The 17,575-nt window shown below is 53.9% G+C and overlaps 4 protein-coding genes and 1 non-coding gene across 5 annotated transcripts; 3 read left to right on the top strand and 2 right to left on the bottom strand.

Moving 5' to 3' along the window:
• Nucleotides 1-1,814: 1,814 nt before the first annotated feature.
• V2A60_007633 (Pleckstrin homology domain-containing protein) lies at nucleotides 1,815-3,464 on the top strand (the record flags this gene model as incomplete). Its single annotated transcript, XM_083258916.1, has 3 exons — nucleotides 1,815-2,059; nucleotides 2,122-2,311; nucleotides 2,379-3,464. 3 exons carry the CDS (start codon nucleotides 1,815-1,817, stop codon nucleotides 3,462-3,464), a joined length of 1,521 nt encoding a protein of 506 aa, XP_083115042.1.
• Nucleotides 3,465-4,868: 1,404 nt separating this feature from the next.
• Nucleotides 4,869-8,903, bottom strand: V2A60_007632 (hybrid sensor histidine kinase/response regulator; the record flags this gene model as incomplete). The annotated part of the gene is made up of 1 exon (XM_083258915.1): nucleotides 4,869-8,903. The coding sequence occupies one exon, from the start codon at nucleotides 8,901-8,903 to the stop codon at nucleotides 4,869-4,871; it is 4,035 nt and encodes a 1,344-aa protein (XP_083115041.1).
• A 4,148-nt stretch (nucleotides 8,904-13,051) lies between these two features.
• V2A60_007631 (uncharacterized protein) lies at nucleotides 13,052-13,982 on the top strand (the record flags this gene model as incomplete). The annotated part of the gene is made up of 3 exons (XM_083258914.1): nucleotides 13,052-13,326; nucleotides 13,385-13,681; nucleotides 13,757-13,982. The coding sequence occupies 3 exons, from the start codon at nucleotides 13,052-13,054 to the stop codon at nucleotides 13,980-13,982; spliced, it is 798 nt and encodes a 265-aa protein (XP_083115040.1).
• A 257-nt stretch (nucleotides 13,983-14,239) lies between these two features.
• V2A60_007630 (NAD-dependent succinate-semialdehyde dehydrogenase) lies at nucleotides 14,240-15,943 on the bottom strand (the record flags this gene model as incomplete). Its single annotated transcript, XM_083258913.1, has 4 exons — nucleotides 14,240-15,254; nucleotides 15,323-15,692; nucleotides 15,771-15,861; nucleotides 15,932-15,943. 4 exons carry the CDS (start codon nucleotides 15,941-15,943, stop codon nucleotides 14,240-14,242), a joined length of 1,488 nt encoding a protein of 495 aa, XP_083115039.1.
• A 993-nt stretch (nucleotides 15,944-16,936) lies between these two features.
• On the top strand, nucleotides 16,937-17,023 carry V2A60_007629. Its single transcript has one exon. It is a non-coding gene; the product is annotated as a tRNA-Val (tRNA).
• The last annotated feature ends 552 nt before the right edge of the window (nucleotides 17,024-17,575 follow it).

The following is a 17,575-nucleotide window of genomic DNA, read 5'->3' as shown; positions in this document are numbered from 1 at the left end:
CTGCTTGCTCGTTGTGGTCTGGGTACTTGGCCAGTACGAATAATTATGCCAAGTACTTTGCAGCGTTGCACCAGGAGCCACGGTCAATCACATTTCGAATCACGGCATCCAGGTAAGTACCTAACGATCTATAATCTATACCTAAGTACGTAGCACTACTTAGTTGGTAAGTAGGCAAGTAAGTAAGTATCAAACTTTTCTGCGTACTGAGTAAGTAGGGAGACAAGTAAAGACTAAATAACGGCCGTGTGCTCGCCCACCATGGTCACATTGGCCATTCATCCATTTGCAAACTGTGACTTGCCGGCTGTCCCCTCACACCAAGATGATTCAATACGCAGCGGCAATGCAATATAATGCTAGCCAGCAATAGCATGACACCATTGCCTCCCGTCTCTGGCGACGCTGTCCACACATGCCCACGTCTAAGTATCTAAGTACTAAGTAGGTAGCCAAGTAATCTGCACGGATTACTGAGCAATAGCTCGAGGGTCATTCCCTTGTCACGAGACTCCTCAGACTTGGTCTCTGTTGCGGCCCCCTCCCTTACTTATTGGTATCAGCGAACCTCAATAGGTACTCCGTACGTGGTCCCTACCAACGCCATGTTGCCCCAGTCTGTTCCTGGCATTTGCTAAGTATTTCTTGTACTCAGTACTGGTAGGGAGGGGGTGTTTCTTGGTGCTCTCTGTTTTGCCCTGTAGGACAGAAGTGGTGGTGGTCCCCTTATTATTAGCTAGCGCCTAGCGGTAGGTAAGCAGTTACTTACTTAGCTTTCTGATGGTGCTACCTGAGCGAAAGCCGAGGGGCATACGAATTACGTGCTAATTACCTAGGTAGATACCTGGAGAGGTACTTGCTCCCTAATAACATATGTCAGGCGTTGAAACCCAGTCATGGCACAGTGGCCTGAGTAGCCAAGGTACCTAAGTTGCTACGGGTAGCATGCCTGTAGATACATGGTCCGAGCAAGGGAGGGTCTTGAGTAGGTACTTAGCTATCAGTACTCGGGTGCCTGTGATGATGGGCTGGTGAGTAAGGTGTCAAGTGTGTACCAGGCGACAGCGGTAAGTAGTTACTAAGGCAGGTGCCTACTACCTACCTAGGTACCTACCTACCTACAAACGTGGATACACTGACAATGCTGAAGGCTGGTGGCTGGCAGATAAGGTAGGTAGCCAGCATCACACCCACCCACTCAAGCACCCACCTCTCACTTCCGAATCATTCGTACCTACCTACGAGTCTACTCAGTAAGTAATAGTACAACCAGGGGACCAAGCGAAATAAGTAGGTAGTGGCTCGTGAACTGACGGCCTGCCTACCTAACTATGAGATAAGTACCTACCTGAGCACGTTCAGGTACCTATTTACCTGGGACATGAGGTACCTACCCTGCCCAGGTCGTCACCCCCTCCCTCCCCCCCCCCTATCAGTAGGTCCTAGGTCCCCTTGCTGCCTGCAGCCCATTTTCCATCTCATTAGCTTGCACCTGTAACCTGGCGCGCGCCGCTTCTCCTGCCCGTCCGTCCCCCCTCCTCCTTCAATTTGCCTGCATTGTTGTCAATACCCTGCCAATGCCCTGCCTGACCTGGCTCGCCCGCCCTTTGCAATCCAAATAAGTACCCCCTTCATCCCCTTCCGCCTCGTGCTCCCTCCTTCTTCTTCCTCTCACACACACCATCCTCTGTTCTCATCATCTTCGTGGACGCCTTTTTCTGGTTCCCGGTTTTTTTCTTTTATACCATCCGTCTTTCTTTGTTGTTGTGATACCCACTTAAGATACCCAATACTCTACTTTTAATCCAGAAAAAATGGCCGACATTCAGAAGCCCCTTGAGGTCCCTGCCGCCCCTGTCGAGCAGGTTGACGCCGCCGTCGTCGTCCCTGAGACGGCTCCGGCTCTCGACGTGGCCGCCGCCGAGCCTGCTACTACCGTCGCTGAAGAAACCAAGATCGAGGAACCCGCCCCCGTTGCTGCTGAGGAGGCCAAGGAGGAGGCCAAGCCAGTCGAGGAGGGCCACCTTGGCTACAAAGCCCAGGGCCTGAGCTTCCCCAAGTAAGTCTCACACTCGCATGCGAAGTCGTCGCCTTGATACACGACTCTAACAGCGTCTGAAGGAACCTGCTCGGTAGCAAGGAGTACTTCTTCTTCAGCTCCGAGGCCTTCGAGGCCAAGGCCCTCGAGGCTTACAAGAAGGCCCAAAAGTCGGCCGAGGGTGCCCTTGACAACATTTCTTGGGCCGCTCACACTGGCAAGGGTCTGCTCTTCTCCGGTGACAAGAAGGCTCCCAACAACGTCATCAACCTTGTAAGTTGACTCGACAGTCAACGAAAGCGCGTCTCGCGTCTAGAAAACTGTTAACAAATTTCGATAGTCCCACGCCTCTGAGCCCGAGGTCGACGGCAACAAGTTCCACTTCACCGCAAAGGGCAACAAGCACACCTTCAAGGCCGCCAATGTCGCTGAGCGTGATAACTGGGTCGCTCAGATCAAGGCCAAGATTGCCGAGGCCAAGGAGATCGCTGCCTCCGTCACGGAGTCCGAGGCCTACAAGAACACTCTTGAGTCTCTCAAGCCCACTCCTAAGGAGGAGACCAAGGCTGCTGAGCCCGCTGTTGCTGAGGAGTCCGCTGACGCCGCCAAGACGGAGGAAACCCCTAAGGAGGAGGCCGAGGCTGCCAAGGAAGAGCCCAAGACCGAGGAGCCCAAGCGCCGCTCTGCCAGCCGTAAGCGCGCTTCCTTCTTTGGCTTCGGCAAGAAGGACACCCTTCCCAAGGAAGAGCCCAAGACCGAGGAAAGCCCCATCGAGACCGCTGAGGAGGGCGCTGCTGAGACTACCGAGCCCAAGGTTGAGGATGCTGCCGCTCAGGATGTTGCTGCTCCCACTGAGACTGAGGAGCCCGTTGCCGAGGTCGTAAAGCCTACCGCCAACAAGCGCAACAGCTTCTTCGGTGGTGTCTTCTCTAAGAAGGAGAAGAAGGCTGCTGATTCCAAGACCGCTGAGACCACCGAGGCTGCCACTGAGGAGCCCGAGGTCGCTGCCGAGTCTGCTCCCGTCATCCCTCCCGTTGACACCACCACTCCTCTTGCCGAGGAGGTCATTGCCGCTGATCCCGTCGAGGCCGCTGCCCCCGAGATCAAGACCGACACCAAGGAGAAGCGCAAGTCTTCCCTTCCCTTCTTCGGTAAGCGCGATGCCTCTCCTACCACCGGTGAGGCCAAGACTGGCGCTTTCTCCAAGCTTCGTGCTACCATCAAGGGCAAGGGTGCCGCCAAGGCCGAGGAGGCGAAGGAGGAGGCCACCAAGTCTCAGGAGACTGCCGGTGAGGCCGTTACCGATGCTCAGGACAAGACTGAGGAGACCATCGCCGCTGGCCAGGAGCAGGTCACCAAGGATGCCGAGGGCGAGAAGAAGACCGAGGCGGCCACTGCTGCCCCCGTCGTCACCGCCTCTGCTTAGATGACAGATAGACGTGGCCTAGCTTGACGTCGGCAAGATGTACCAGCTCTTCGATCACTGTTACGCAAACAAACCGCAAACATTTAATCCCAAAAAAATATACCAACAAGCATGAGAGGGTTGGGAATGGAAGGATGGTTCTGCATTTCTTCACAAGATACCAAGATACCCTGTCAAGACTGCCTTCATTGATACCATTTTCCATACTGTTCTGCACCAGGCACTACGGAAGACTTTCTTTTTTTGTTTTCGAGAAAAACATTGGCGAGCCCAATGGCCCAAAAAAATACACAGCTTAGTTGCGCGCATTTGGTCTGTTTTGTTCGATACCCGGAGGTGGAGATTATAGTAATACCTAATTCAACTGCTGTGTTTATTATTTAAATATCATTTCTCTCAGGTGATGTGACTGTGGTGTTCTAGCTTTGACGAGTGACGGGATGACGCTGATTACCCGCTCTGCTTGCTACTCGAGGTTCATGAATGGTTCGGTGGTCGGTACTTTCGAGGTTCATAAACTACGCTTATACTTTGTCCCTCGTGACTGGTCTGACCACAAATGATGAATTCAAAACGCCAGGGAAATTAGTGAAGCACATAGATGAATAGGCATAGCTCATGTATTTCTAGCCTCGGCTCGAGGGGGTATCTGTTGATATATGTATATGTAATATGATAGCAAGTCTCGTGTATCAGTCCACCGCACCACCCACCCTGCCTGCCTGTGTGCATATATCCACGTATATACTCCGTACATACTAAGATAGACATGTAATCGCGCCTCAGACGCAGAGTTGGTGCAATGGCGTGTCTGGGCTCCTCGCCCCCTCTCCGATAAAAAGTCTTCCCGAGAAGACGTGTTTGACCATTGCGATGTGTAAATAGATGTTCGTCAATGATTTGCAGCAAAAAAAACAAGGTGCGTGGTGGGGGACAAATTTCGTCCTGAAAAAAAGAGAAAAAGGGTCCAAATATTGATAACAGTGGACACGAAATGCAAAAAGCCATCCCATTTCATCCCGTGTACTATGCCCGTTGGCGAGGTTCCGTCGCCCAACATACCGTTTCTCTCTGCCTCTCTCTCGCGCCGAATTTTGGTGGTGTTGATGTGAGATATTTCTTCCGTTTCGCAAAAGAACAAAGCATGGGCAAATGCGAGAGGGGGAGGGGATGCCTCTTGGCAAAAAGGTCATAGCAAATAAAATGAATTGCGCCGTCGCTTTGTGGTATAAATGAGGTCAGGGTGAAGGGAGATTCACACGCTGAGTCTTTATAAAAGGTCAATGTCAAACGAATACCTAAAATGAAGTGAAAAATGAAGAATGAACGAATAGAAGCTATTCGAGAAAGAAAAGCACGCGCCCCGCGTCTGGTCTGTAGAGGCGATCAGCCAGTGTAAAGAGCTTACTTCTCGACAGGCAGTGTGCCATACTGGCTCACAAGACCATCGATCCGTGGCAGTAGCTCCGGAATGCGAAACGGTTTGGAGATGACGTCGTCGATGCCAGCCGCCTTAGCATCGGCAATCTGCTCGGGCCGAGCATAAGCCGTGACAGCAATAATGGGTATATGTTTGGTGATGGTGCCCTCCCGCTCCAGCGCGCGTATGCGGCGCGCGCACGTCACGCCGTCCATGACGGGCATTTCTAGATCCATGAGAATCACCGAGAGGTCTATACCGTCGCCTTCCTTGCCTGTCCAGAAACGCGACTTTTGCAACGTCTCCAGGGCTTCTTGTCCATGGTTAGCGACAAAGGTGGTATTACCGCAATTGACGAGCTGGCGTTGCAGGACTTTTTGGTTGACGATATTATCTTCCACGATAAGTACATCGTATTTCGGGCCTTTGGACTCGCCTTGGGGTTTTTGTAAAGTCTGTTGGCTGTGTGAGGTACATTCGACTTGGGCGGCAGTCTCCGGTGCAGCCAGTAAGCGGCATTGCCGAGAGAGGGTGAAGCACGAGAGGGCCTCAAAAGGCTCCGACGCATCGGCGCACTGACGGCTTTGGATGTAAAAACTAAACTTGCTTCCTTGGCCAGCTGAAGAAGTCACACCGATTTGACCACCTTGCATCTCCGTCAAGATCCGCGAAATGAAGAGGCCAAGGCCAGAGCCACCATATTGCACATGGGTTCTAGGCGTTGCCTGTTGGAAACGTTGAAAAAGTATCTGAAGCTCCTCCTCAGCAAGGCCAGGCCCAGTGTCTTCGACGGTACAGTGAATGTTGATTATGTCGCCGGTGCCCCATTCATCCTCACTATCGATGTCTATTCCGCTGCCAATTTGTTTGGTGTTTCGAGGAAAGTATGTACCCTCACTGGCAACTTCGGATATGTCACGCGACGCACTGAGATTGACCTTGATCTGACGGTTCTGCCGTCCCTGGGTAAACTTAATCGCGTTCGTCATCAAATTTATGAGGACTTGCCGCAGACGTGATGGGTCTAGCTTCGTCCATTTGATGCCGTGCCTCGCAAAGCTATCGTCAACCGTGAAGTCAAAGTCAATATCGTGAGCTGCCAGTTCGGCTTCAAACATCTTGAGCGTCCGGTGTACAACCCTCACTGGCTGCTCTGCTATAGGAGTGACGGTGAGCAAGTTCGAGTCTAGTTTTGAGAGTGTCAAAACATCGTCGACGATGCGCTTTTGGTGGCTTGCGCACAGATTGATCGTATTTGCCGCGTCGAGGCAGCTTTCGAGAAGTGCTTCAATGCCCTCAACGTTGCGCGTGTTGAATGCAGCGATGTTGTTTGCGATCTGGTCGGCGCACTGTAGAATGGCCGAAAGTGGATTGCGCATTTCGTGGCTCGTGATGTCAATAAAGTTTTCCTGCTGACGTTTGAGCTCAACGGCTTCTTCTCGGCGTTCGCTCTGAACTCTTTCCGCCCACTTTTGAGAGGAGATGTCAGTGATACAGCCAAAGATGGACTTGAGAAGCCCATCGCTATTCTGTTCTGGAAAGGCGCTCATCAAAACCCAATTATCCATGGTACGATCGCTTTCATGACCAAAAGTCTTGAATCGAAATTCCTGGGAAACAGTGACTTTCTCTTCAACCAAAGTTGTCCAGGCACGCCCTAAGGCCTCCATGTCATCCTCATGGACAAGATCCATCCATGCATCCTCCAGAATATCTTCGCGGCCGAGGCGTGAAATCTGCCACCACATGTCGTTGCAGTAGTTAATTTTACCTGCGGCGTCTGCAATGAACATGCCGACCGGTGCATAAGCTGCCATCCGAGTAAATCTGTGTTCGCTTTCATTTGCTTCCTGCGTTCGAAGGAGGAGTTGCATCGAAAGCTCTCTTCGATCCTCGGCAGCAAGCTTCGCCGCCATTTGACCACGTTTGATCTCCTCTTCAAACAGTACGACCGACGCCATCGATGTAGCAAGTTGCCTTGCCAATAAATGAATAAACAGCTGGTAATCGTCGTCGTAAGGTCGCCTTGGATTAACGCCGATGATCAAAAAGTCGGTAATGGATTCACCCCCGCTAGTAGAGACGATGGGATGAACGACAATTGTTCTGCAAGGGTCACCGAATCCACGCCACTGAATACCCGCTATAAGTTCTTCAGGAAGTGTGCCATCTTTTTGGGACAAGACAACGGGTAGACCACCCATGTTGATGGATTGCCTCATATAAGGAGCGAAGCCTTCCTCGGATGTGCGCAAATCTATCGTCTTTGGCGCCGCAACGTGTCCCTCTGGCGCCCCGGATGAGGCTTCAAGCGTCAGATGGGTTGGGTGTGCCAGACTGCCGGAACGCACAGAAGATATTTCGCTTTCGGCTTCTTCTTTTGATGTGGAATAAATGAGATTGAAAGGTACATCAAACTCGTTGTATTCAAGTCCTTGTTGCACCAGAGGCCAGAATCCGCTAACGGTAGTCGCTGTAGCGGTCTGTTCACCAATCTCTCGCAGCGTAAGCATGCGCCTTTCATTGATTTTTCGACGAGTATTTTCAAATGCAGGGCTGTACAGGCCTACAACTTGACCATCTCCCCCGACGACCGGAACGAGAGACCATGAAAAGAATGTCTCCTCGAGATATCCATCTCGACGTAGAAAGAGGTGGTTGTCATGCTTCATAGTCGCTTGGCCGGATTCCCAAGCACTACGGAAGACAGGCTCAATTTCATCATAGACTTCCTCCCAGGCGTCAAAGTTCCTCATCCCCATGATGCTTGGGTGTTTTTTGCCGGCAATCTCGACGTATGCGGCGTTATATATGCAAATATATTCGGGACCCCAGTATAATGTGGCTGGGTGTGGACTGCCCATGACGAGATTGGAAAGCATCCTCAATTCATGAGACCATTCCTCCATGGGACCCAGCGGTGTAGACGCCCAGTCAGTTGTCTTTGCAAGCTTGATATGCTCAGGAAGCGAATCGCTCATTGGTATTCTAGTCCAGTCAAAGAAGGGTCTCGATTCTTTAGAACGAAGCACTTCATTCGTAAATTCATCGGGGTGTCCGGGTTGTACGTTTTTTGCTTGGTCGATCAACGCTTTTTCGAAACTATTGACGCGACAGGCATCGGATGTCTCCGCGGCAGCATCACCGAAATAATCCAGCGGCTCTACAGTAGTCGCAGCAGTTTCCACCTGCGCCTCGAGGCCTGACGGCATATTTCCCTCATCCATACATGTGGGAGCATCTGCACTTGTGGCATCAGGGTCGGAGTAATCTGGCGATTCACTTAGATTGATGCTACCAGATATGAAGCGGAATCGTTCCCTGACCGTCGACTTGATCCAGTTGATACGACCATACTCGCAAGAAGGAAAACCGAGCTCCGGTTGTTCCGGTGTCGGTGTTGAACACAAAGCCCATTCTCTAAAGTGGCCGAATTCTGGCGTCGTTGGGTTACTTTCAAAGCCGGCGTTTATTAAAGGATGTATGTCGTAACAGGCGCGAAGAGAAGGGTTGGAGTATTGTATAGGAAGATGAGATTGAGTCGTATTGGCGGGATTTTGGAGGTCGATCATGAACGTGGGCCGTATATCGTTCTCTAGAAGCTCTAGAATACCAATAGAACGGATTATCTGCAAGTTGCTAGGAATCGCGATACTGTCGGGGCTCGTAGAGGATCCTGAGACGTCTATGGAGGAAGTCAAGCTACCCGGGGTGCTTCCGGAAGGAGCGGGGCTGACGGTGCTGACGTTTGCTCTAGGAAGCTTGAGAGTCGTAACAGCCTCTCGAGAATCTTCGCCGATGGGGGAGAGCATGCCAGCGGCGAGATCAGATGTTGAATCGACTGATGGCCGGCTTGTATGGCGGATAGGCGAGTTGGAGAAGAAGAGAGGAGAGAAGACCGGCTCGCGAAGAATTCTCGCGGAAGCCCTTGTAAGGGGGGCAGTGGCAACGGATGGTAACTCGAATCGCCGGGGCGGTGATGAGCCGGTCCGATGCTTTTTAGACGGAGCGGATGACATGGCGGAGTCAAGCAGGGCAAGCCGGCGAGGTCGCTTGCGCAGTGAGTGTAGTGGCTGGACTAAGGCCGCAGTGTCGGTTTGGGTGAGACACCGTTGTTGTAAGATTGAGGCGGTAGCAAGCACACTGGGTATGGTGGTGTTTGAGTGGACGGATGTCGCAGGCGGCGCCGGTTGACCGGAAAGGGAATCAGTTGACTGAACGCATGATCCGGCGAGGGTTGAAGAATTTCGCCGCGGACAAGAGCCAGGAAAGCGACTCAAGGTGCTGGTGTTGGCAGTACTGTTCGTGGTGGAGGCGGCGCACCATTCAGACGCAGCGGGAGCGGCAGGGCCGGGTGAGGCTATCACCGGGGTGTCGGCGCCGTTGGGCGTTAGTAACGGTGACAGGTGTGAAGCACTGTCGGTGGCGTGGCATGAGATGAAATCGTCGGCAGGATGTGGGTGTAGGCACTGAACTCTACGCATCAAGGTCTTTCGGGATTTCGCAATTTTTGCCTGCGTCGTGAGAGAGAAGAGAGACGGCACTTGATGGCGGGCAAGTAGAAAGATCAGGCAGTGTGGTCCGCATGGCAGTGGGGGGAGGGAGTTGGACGGTTGTTGCTGGAGCCTTCCACAAGTTGAACTCTAGCTGTGTTTGAAGCGGTAAGAAGAGGGCCAGGAAAGAGATAAAAAAAAATTAGCCAGCGGAAGGGCAGCTTGCTAATAATGCGTTGCAATATTGTTTTGCTGCGGTGCGCGTGGCTTGGAGGGGGGACCTTGGGTCTGGGCCTGGGTCTGGACCTCTGGCTCAGGTGGTAGGGGATAGCAGCGGAAGATCGAGATGGGCGTGGAGGGATGTCAGCGAGTGGATATGCGAGACGACCGGGGGGCGGACTGTGAGGTGGATAAGAAGTCAAGAGAGCTGGTGCAAGGTACCGAAAGGATCATCATGTACTCCGTATGTGCGGACGGGTGGCGGTTTTGAAGTTGGGAGCCTAGAGCCAAAAGGAGCGTATAAAGGTTGCGACGGTGGTGCGCGGCCGAGACGGCGGCCGAGACAGCCAACAGGCGGGAGAGAGGCGTTTGCGACCCGCGGCAGGCTTCGTGGCCGTGTTTGGATGTCGAGGAAGCAACCGCTCGCAGCCGCTATTGGGGAGAGTCAGCGTCGAGTTGTGTTGCGTGGGATCGGTACAGGACACGGCCGTGATTGCACCCGTCGCATTACCTGGACTGCTGGGGTGCCGTGGTGGCCGTTGAGCATGGCCAGGCACGCATCAAGTCTAGCGACAGGTTATACTTAAATAAGGTATCCGTACTTGCTGGCCAGCCAGCCGTTTCGGTAGTAAGCCGATGGGGAGGACAGGCATCGATGCAGCTAATGCTGTACCTATCTACCCATCTGCTAGTTAACCCAGCAGACGACGAGTCTGTTGCAGAGGGGTTGCAGAAAGATGGGGGGGAGAGACTGGAGACTAAAAGGTTTGAGCGTCGTGTATCCGTACGCCAACAGTGCAGCAAGTCGAGCTTGGCGGGAGAGCTTGGCCTCGTCAGCGGCATGTCTCACTTGTGAGCCTGGTGCTGCTGGAGGTGCTGGAGGTGCTGAAGGCGGGCTGTCAACTCTTGTTGATGGGTATAGTGCGACCGGTTTTTGTTGAATCGGACGAGATGCTTGAAAGTCGACGGTGGCTTGGCCGAGCGAGTTAATTCCTGAGCAGCTCGCCGCTTTGTAGACACCGCGCTGATCAACCAGTCTGACGTCCTGCTGAAAACGAAAACGCCCTCGCTTAGTATTACTGATAGGTATCCGAGCAGCCGCCAGCTGGCAGAGAACTCGTACTGGAAACGCGGGCCAAGTGCCTCTCTTTGTTTGCCTTTTATTAAACTGACGACCGACTACGCACGAGTTAAAGCAAATCCATCCAACGATATTCTCAACCACAGCAACGCCACTGGTCGAGGCTTCGTGCATCAGCCATGAACCGTTGCTGCCCTCTGTGTTCCTTGTACGGAAATGCAAGCGAGATGTGACAAGACCGGGATGCCCAGCGATGTGCATGGCTTCTCCCAGCACTGGCCCGCGCCTGGTGGACCAAGGTGCAGCGCGTCCTCTGGTTTTCTCCAGACCTAAGTACTTATTTCGTTACCTAGGACCTCCCTTACTCGGCTGCTCAGTTGCCCAAGTACTGAGTACTACTTACCAAGTCATTAAGGTATTGCCTGGCTTACCTTTTCAGCATGTACTTACCTATCGAGATGCAGCATGTCTAGGTATCTGAAGTCGTGCCGTCCCCAACGCCGCTGCGACGGCTTCTCTCCCGTCAGGCAAGTAGTAACAATCACCGCCAGACTTCCCTCGACACATTCTCCCAACCGACCGCAGACTTTTCCCGCTGCTTCGCGCGCCACTGCCTACCTAGCCAGGGGGGTCAGAGGACCTGTCCAACTGTCCTCAGCCGTTGCGCCACCTTGTCGAGGTGGAGGGATGGACCTCTCCACCATGGACCAGTCCAGACCACCAGCAAAGGCACCAGTACTTACCCAGCGAGACACATCAACGTGTCGCTTACTGAGTATTATCAGTAGGTACTTAGGTAGGTACTCCATACTTACTGTTCATCACCGATAGAGTTCGCAGCGATGCCCAACCTATTTGGCGATCGTACCTTCGATGCCTTCCTCTCACTTGCCTTGTTCATCTTCTTTTCACATAGCCGTAAAGCTAACATGCGCCCGTGTAGTTATTGATCTACGCGACTAAGCCATATGCATAACTATTTCATCAACCAACACTAGACTATTGGTGCATAATGCCCTCAGAACGGTCCGCAACCCCGAGCGTTCCGCTGGTTCGTGGCTCTGTTCGGCTCACCTCCGTCGCACGCTACTGGGTTGTGGCGGCGGCCTCCACTACTCAAGGTTCGCTATAGCTACTGGTATCAGTCGTACCGAGCATTAGATCCGGTCGATGGCGGCTGTAGGGTAACCCAAGTCGCCACGTACCGAGAAGAAATGACAGCGTCATGACATTGTATGCTCCTTGTGATTTTGCCTTTCTAGGTACACGTCCTCCGGGTCTATCTTGCTCTAGCTCGTGGCTTCCACTTCCCCGGTTACACGGCAATCGAGTGCACCTGTTCCTTCGAACTGTTGCCCAAAGCACTGCTCGGATACAAAGCTACGATTTACTTCGATCTTGGCTTGCCGCGACGTCGCACCAAAGATCCACCTACCAATGCACATGAATCAACATATCAAGCCCACAAACGCAGAAAACCAGGCCAAAGCCACAATTAGCAACGGATGAGAGTGACAAGTTCGCAGTTGACAGCAGCCATTGAAGGCATCGCCTCTCATCAAACTGTGGCACGGCTGGACCCACAAACGGTCGCTGGCAAGCTTATGTAATACATTTTGTGTAGCTTCATCACAACGGCCGCCAGCTCCCGATATACTGACTGACTCCCGCATACGAAAAAAAAATAAAAAAAGGAAAAAGGAGAGATATGCAGGCCATACTGATAATGCATTCTGGAACTTCACCGCTACACATTTCTTATTTCTATGCTATCATCACAATTTCCATCACAATCCCTCCGTCACGGCCAAAGTCACCCACCACCTGCCTCCCGAGTTCCCCACCTCTCGACATAGCGCACAGCTCTGCGCCGTTCCTCGCCGCTCATTGGCCGGGGCCGGTACGGCACCCATCCAATCGTCCACCCCCGTCCGATCCGGGCGCTTACAGCAGCCTCACCAGTGGCTGGTGATGAGCTGTCCTGCAGCAGAACCCCTCCCCATGCTCTCACCCTCATCGACGTCGGCGCCTACCAGTAGCTGCTGCTGGTTTAAACCTGGCAGCGGCCCCCCAAATCCTCTCGTCGGTCTCTTGACGCTTTCATCTTCCTGAGACGAACAGCGCACACCGGACCGAGGAGAAAACATTCGTCGTTGTGTGAGAGCAGCTGGACTGGCCTCTTTTGCAACAACTCTGTGTGCCGGTGCACCCATCCCTCGCAATACACGACGCGCGACTCGCGGCCGCCGGCAGATTTCACGCACTCCAACCCTGGCGGTGACATCTTGACGCCACTTACCATCCGCCGCTGTCCACAACTCCTGGCCGAAATCGAAGACAGTGACTTTCGCTTGCACAGCGGACAACCGCCATCATGGGCATCTTTTCGAGCAGCTCGCGGAGCTACCACATCGTCCACCGCAAGTGGCCCAAGATCTCGCGCAAGGCCACCATCTGGCTGATGCCGCTCGAGCTCATCGGCCTGATCGCCGTGCTCGTCATTTACGGCATCGCACAGCCCGATCTCTACCGCACGAAGATGTGGCAGATTGGGTTCGAAAATGGGCTCAACTCCAACCCCAACATGATCCTCTATGCCTACGCCAATTTCAAGCCGCTGCCCAAGGTGCCTCTCATCTGGTCCTCCACGTACGCTTCCGCACCTGATTAGGGACTCGCCTCGTTCATCTCACTGACGCCATCGCAGATTGACCAACTTCAACGTCGCCATCTCCGTCATCTCCCTCTTCTTCCTCCTGTCCAAGCTCATCGCCTTCATCATGAAGCTGTGGTTCCCCATCGTCGCCGTCTTCATCAATACGGCTCTCCTGGCTCTCTACACGGTCAGTGTCTATGGTCAGATTGGTCCCGACTACGCCGACCCCCGCTACCCCTCACCCGCCGCGTGGTACTTTCGCCAGGGCTGTGGCCTCGCCAAGCGCTACGGCGCGTACAAGTCCTGCCAGATTGCCCAGGGCTCTCTCGGAGCCACCTTTTACATGCAGTAAGTCTCTTCGTCGTCTGGACGCCCGCCCGCCCGCCGGTGTTGCTTGCGCTCTCTGCTGACATGGCTGTCCAGCATCTTGTATCTTCTCAACCTCGGGTTTGCCATCTACGCCATGTTGCCGAGAAAGGGCAACCACTTCGAGGACGAGTCGGACGTGGAATCGGTCCACAGCACACCGAACCTCAAGGACACCGAACTGGAGGCCTTCAGCAAGACACCCTTTACTCCCCGAACGCAGGCCTTCCACACTCTCGACAGAAAGCTCCCCCTGCGGCAGGAAGTGGTCCAATACAAATAATGAATCTAGGAGATAAATGATCGCCGCGTACATACCAGAGAGGAGGTGACCCAAACACGGTCAATGTAGTTGGGACATTGATCAAATTTTTTTTTGAACATGTATCAAACGATGGCAAAACGACAACATCGATAATGATACCCGAAATAATTTTTATGTTGCATTTGGATAGCTTGCGTTTGGAAATGAAAATTGCTTTAAATTACTTGACAGAGTGTCTTTTCTTCACTTATTGAATTATATTCTTGCGTCATTGCTCAGCTCTGCAGAGGCTTGTTCATGCCGCCAAACGTGATCATCTTGGTGACTTGGTACTCGGCGATGCCATACTTGGACCCCTCGCGGCCGAAGCCGCTCTCCTTGACACCGCCAAACGGCGAGGCGACGTCAGAGATGATGCCGGTGTTGACACCGACCATGCCGACCTCGAGGCTCTCGGCGACGCGATACACACGCTCGAGGTCGCGCGAGAAGAAGTAGCCGGCCAGGCCGACGTCGGACTTGTTGGCCATGGCGACGACGTCGGCCTCGGTCTCGAACGGGAACAGGCCCGCCAGGGGTCCGAACGTCTCCTCGGTGGCAATGGCCATGTCGACCGTCATGTCGCGGAGGACGGTGGGCTGGAAGAAGTTGCTACCGAGGTCCGGCATGGCCTGCCCGCCGACCAGGAGCTTCGCACCCTTGGCGACGGCGTCCTCGACGTGCTTCTGCACCTTGCTGACCGCGCGGTCGTGGATCAGCGGGCCGTGGGTGACGCCGTCGGCGAAGCCGTTGCCGACCTTGAAGGCCTGCACCTTTTCGACAAACTTGGCGACGAAGGCGTCGTAGATGCCGCGTTGCACGTAGATGCGGTTGGCGCAGACGCACGTCTGCCCGGACGAGCGGAACTTGGAGGCGATGGCGCCGGCGACGGCGGCGTCGAGGTCGGCGTCGTCAAAGACGATGAAGGGCGCGTTACCGCCGAGCTCAAGCGAGAGCTTCTTCAGCGTGCTCGACGACTGGCTCATGAGCAGCTTGCCGACGCCGGTGGAGCCGGTAAAGGACACCTTCTTGACAACGGGCGACGTCGTGAGCTCCTTGCCGACGGCGGGCGTGTTCTCGAGAGACGCGATGATGTTGACGACGCCCTTGGGGATGCCCGCGCGGTGGGCGAGCTCAGCCAAAGCTAGGGCCGTAAAGGGCGTCTCGCCGGGGGCCTTGCAGACCACGGTGCAACCGGCAGCCAGGGCAGGGCCGATCTTTCTCGTGATCATGGCGGCAGGGAAATTCCAGCTACGTGGACGATTAGCATACAAGACAACAGTTGAGCGCCCCCTTCCCTCTCATCAACGCTAGCTTACGGAGTGATGAGGCCGCAAACGCCAACAGGCTCCTTGACGGTCCACACGCGGTTGGCGGCCACGGAGCTGGGGATGGTGTCGCCGTAGGTCCTGGGCGCCTCCTCGCTGAACCACTCGAAAAAGTTGGCGGCGTAGGCCGTCTCGCCGCGGGCGTCGGCGATGGGCTTGCCGTTCTCCCAGGTGATGAGCTTGGCGATGTCGTCGGCGTTTTCGTTCATGAGGTCGAACCACTTGCGCAGCAGTTTGGCGCGCTCGCGGCCGGTTTGGGTGCGGAACGTCTTGAAAGCCTCCGCGGCCGCCTCGATGGCGCTCTTGGTATCATCAATGTCGGCCTCGGCGCTGGTGCCGACGAGCTCGCCGGTCGAGGGATCTTTGAGGCGAACGGTCAGTCTGCCTGTGTGCCGAGGGCCATACTGGCCAGGAAAGCAAAGCTCGAAAACAGACATACCAGTAACCTTGAAGGTCTTGCCAGAGATGGCCGGCACGAATTGGCCGTTGATGTAGTGTACATTTTGCTTGAGAAGCGAGGGATCGTTGAGCTGCGTGCATGGGTTGCCAATTAGCTGTGGGAAGCCCGGCCATCGTACAGTACGAGAGCGAGTACAGTACCTTGGGTGCCATGGTGGAAGCGTTACGGGCCAGGGTCATGGACACAGACGGTACAAAACGAAGAGTCGATTGTGCTGCAATTCGTTGCAAAAGGGCCATTATAGTGAGGGTAGTTGCGGCAGGGTTCAAAAAGCTACTGTGAGCTATCCGAGTAGCTGTTTTCCCTCTCAGTATTAGCTATGCTTTTCGTGATGTCGCCATGACGCAGATGAGGATGGCGACGTAGCTGCGAAGCACCTTGGTGGATCCGAGCTTACAATCAACTTGCGGCCGCTTGTTCTCTTTGACGATACACTAGGTACCACCACGCGATGCCGTGTGATCCTTGTTTCCTGGGGCCGACTGTTGGGGAGTATATGGAGATGCAGATGTAGGGAGAAAGAGTTTAGGGTTCCCTGGGCCGCTGGAGCTTGTCCGCGAGATCGGAGGGAATGCCGGCCGCGGGTGTCCGTTGCTCCCCCAGAAGCGCGGGGTGCTGTACTACTGCTACAGGGCGCCCTCCGCTGTGAGAGGGCGCTGCGGGGGAGCTTCCTAGCTAGTACAAGCCTGGAGGGCCGCGGAGTGCGGCATGGGAGCACCTGTGGAGTAGCCGGGGTAACGTGTTTTCTCTACTCCGAAGACATTGAGTCGCAGATATCAAGACACTCTGGAGAGCGAGGTAATCGACTATAGTGGACGGGAACGCACCCGCATATGAGTTGAAGAGTGAAACATATGATCTCCGAAAGCATGTCGCTGGGAGAGTTCGGCGGAAAGATGGTAGAGCCAGTCGATCATTCGCCCACACATTGATGGTGGTAGCACTACACCAACGTCGTCCGCCTTACAGAGTATGACATTCATAAGAGTCATGTGGCTGCTGTAAAGAGAGCCGAATATACTTGCTGATGTACATTCACGACTTACAAAAGCAACGTAAACACCTTGAATAGAATTGATTGAATTTTGGAGGGAGTCCCCGTTACGGGAGCCTTTGTAAAGGGGAATAAGGCGGCTGGAACGCAAGGTCGTGTAGCGTAGTGGTTATCGCGTTTCGTTTACAGTTATCACCTTCATCCGAAAAGGTCGCAGGTTCGAACCCTGCCACGATCATTTCATTTTTGGCTTGCCCTCTCTTTTTGCCCGATCATATGTTCGGACGTTCTCTTTGCGGAATTTTTGCTTTACAATTGTCCTGCCCTAAAAGAAGAACAGACCAGACTGATTACTCGAGCCACACACCCACTGCTCGCGCAGTATCAACCGCAACCATGTCAACGATTGCATCGCCCTACAATTGTTGCGTTTCCTGCGGAGTAAGGCGAGACAAGCAGTAACGAAATAACTGTTCGTGAGCTCATCTGTAACTAGCTTGCTCCCGTGCGAATGTCTTAGTAGCTATAGAATGTAAAAGTTACTGATAGAATCTTGTCTGTCGCGCAGTGCTCTGCCGTGTGAATTGCATCTCTCATTATCAGGGAGAGCTGTCTCGACAGCCCCATAAAAAATTCTTGGCTTCGCCTGTCAGTTACAGCTCCAATTGCATGCAGCCTTCAGGTTGCTCCCCTTCTATCACGTCGCATAGTCGTCAATCGACATCCCCGTGCGCGGTCTCATTCCACTATAGAGAACAGACATCAGCGCCCCTCCTGACCTCCCGTCAAC

The sequence above is a fragment of the Cordyceps javanica genome, chromosome 5 (genome assembly GCF_051103115.1).
Source record: "Cordyceps javanica chromosome 5, complete sequence".
NCBI classification, from domain to species: Eukaryota; Fungi; Ascomycota; class Sordariomycetes; order Hypocreales; family Cordycipitaceae; genus Cordyceps; species Cordyceps javanica.
The sequence above is the reverse complement of the archived record's forward strand: the minus strand, read 5'-3'. Positions and strand labels throughout refer to the sequence as shown.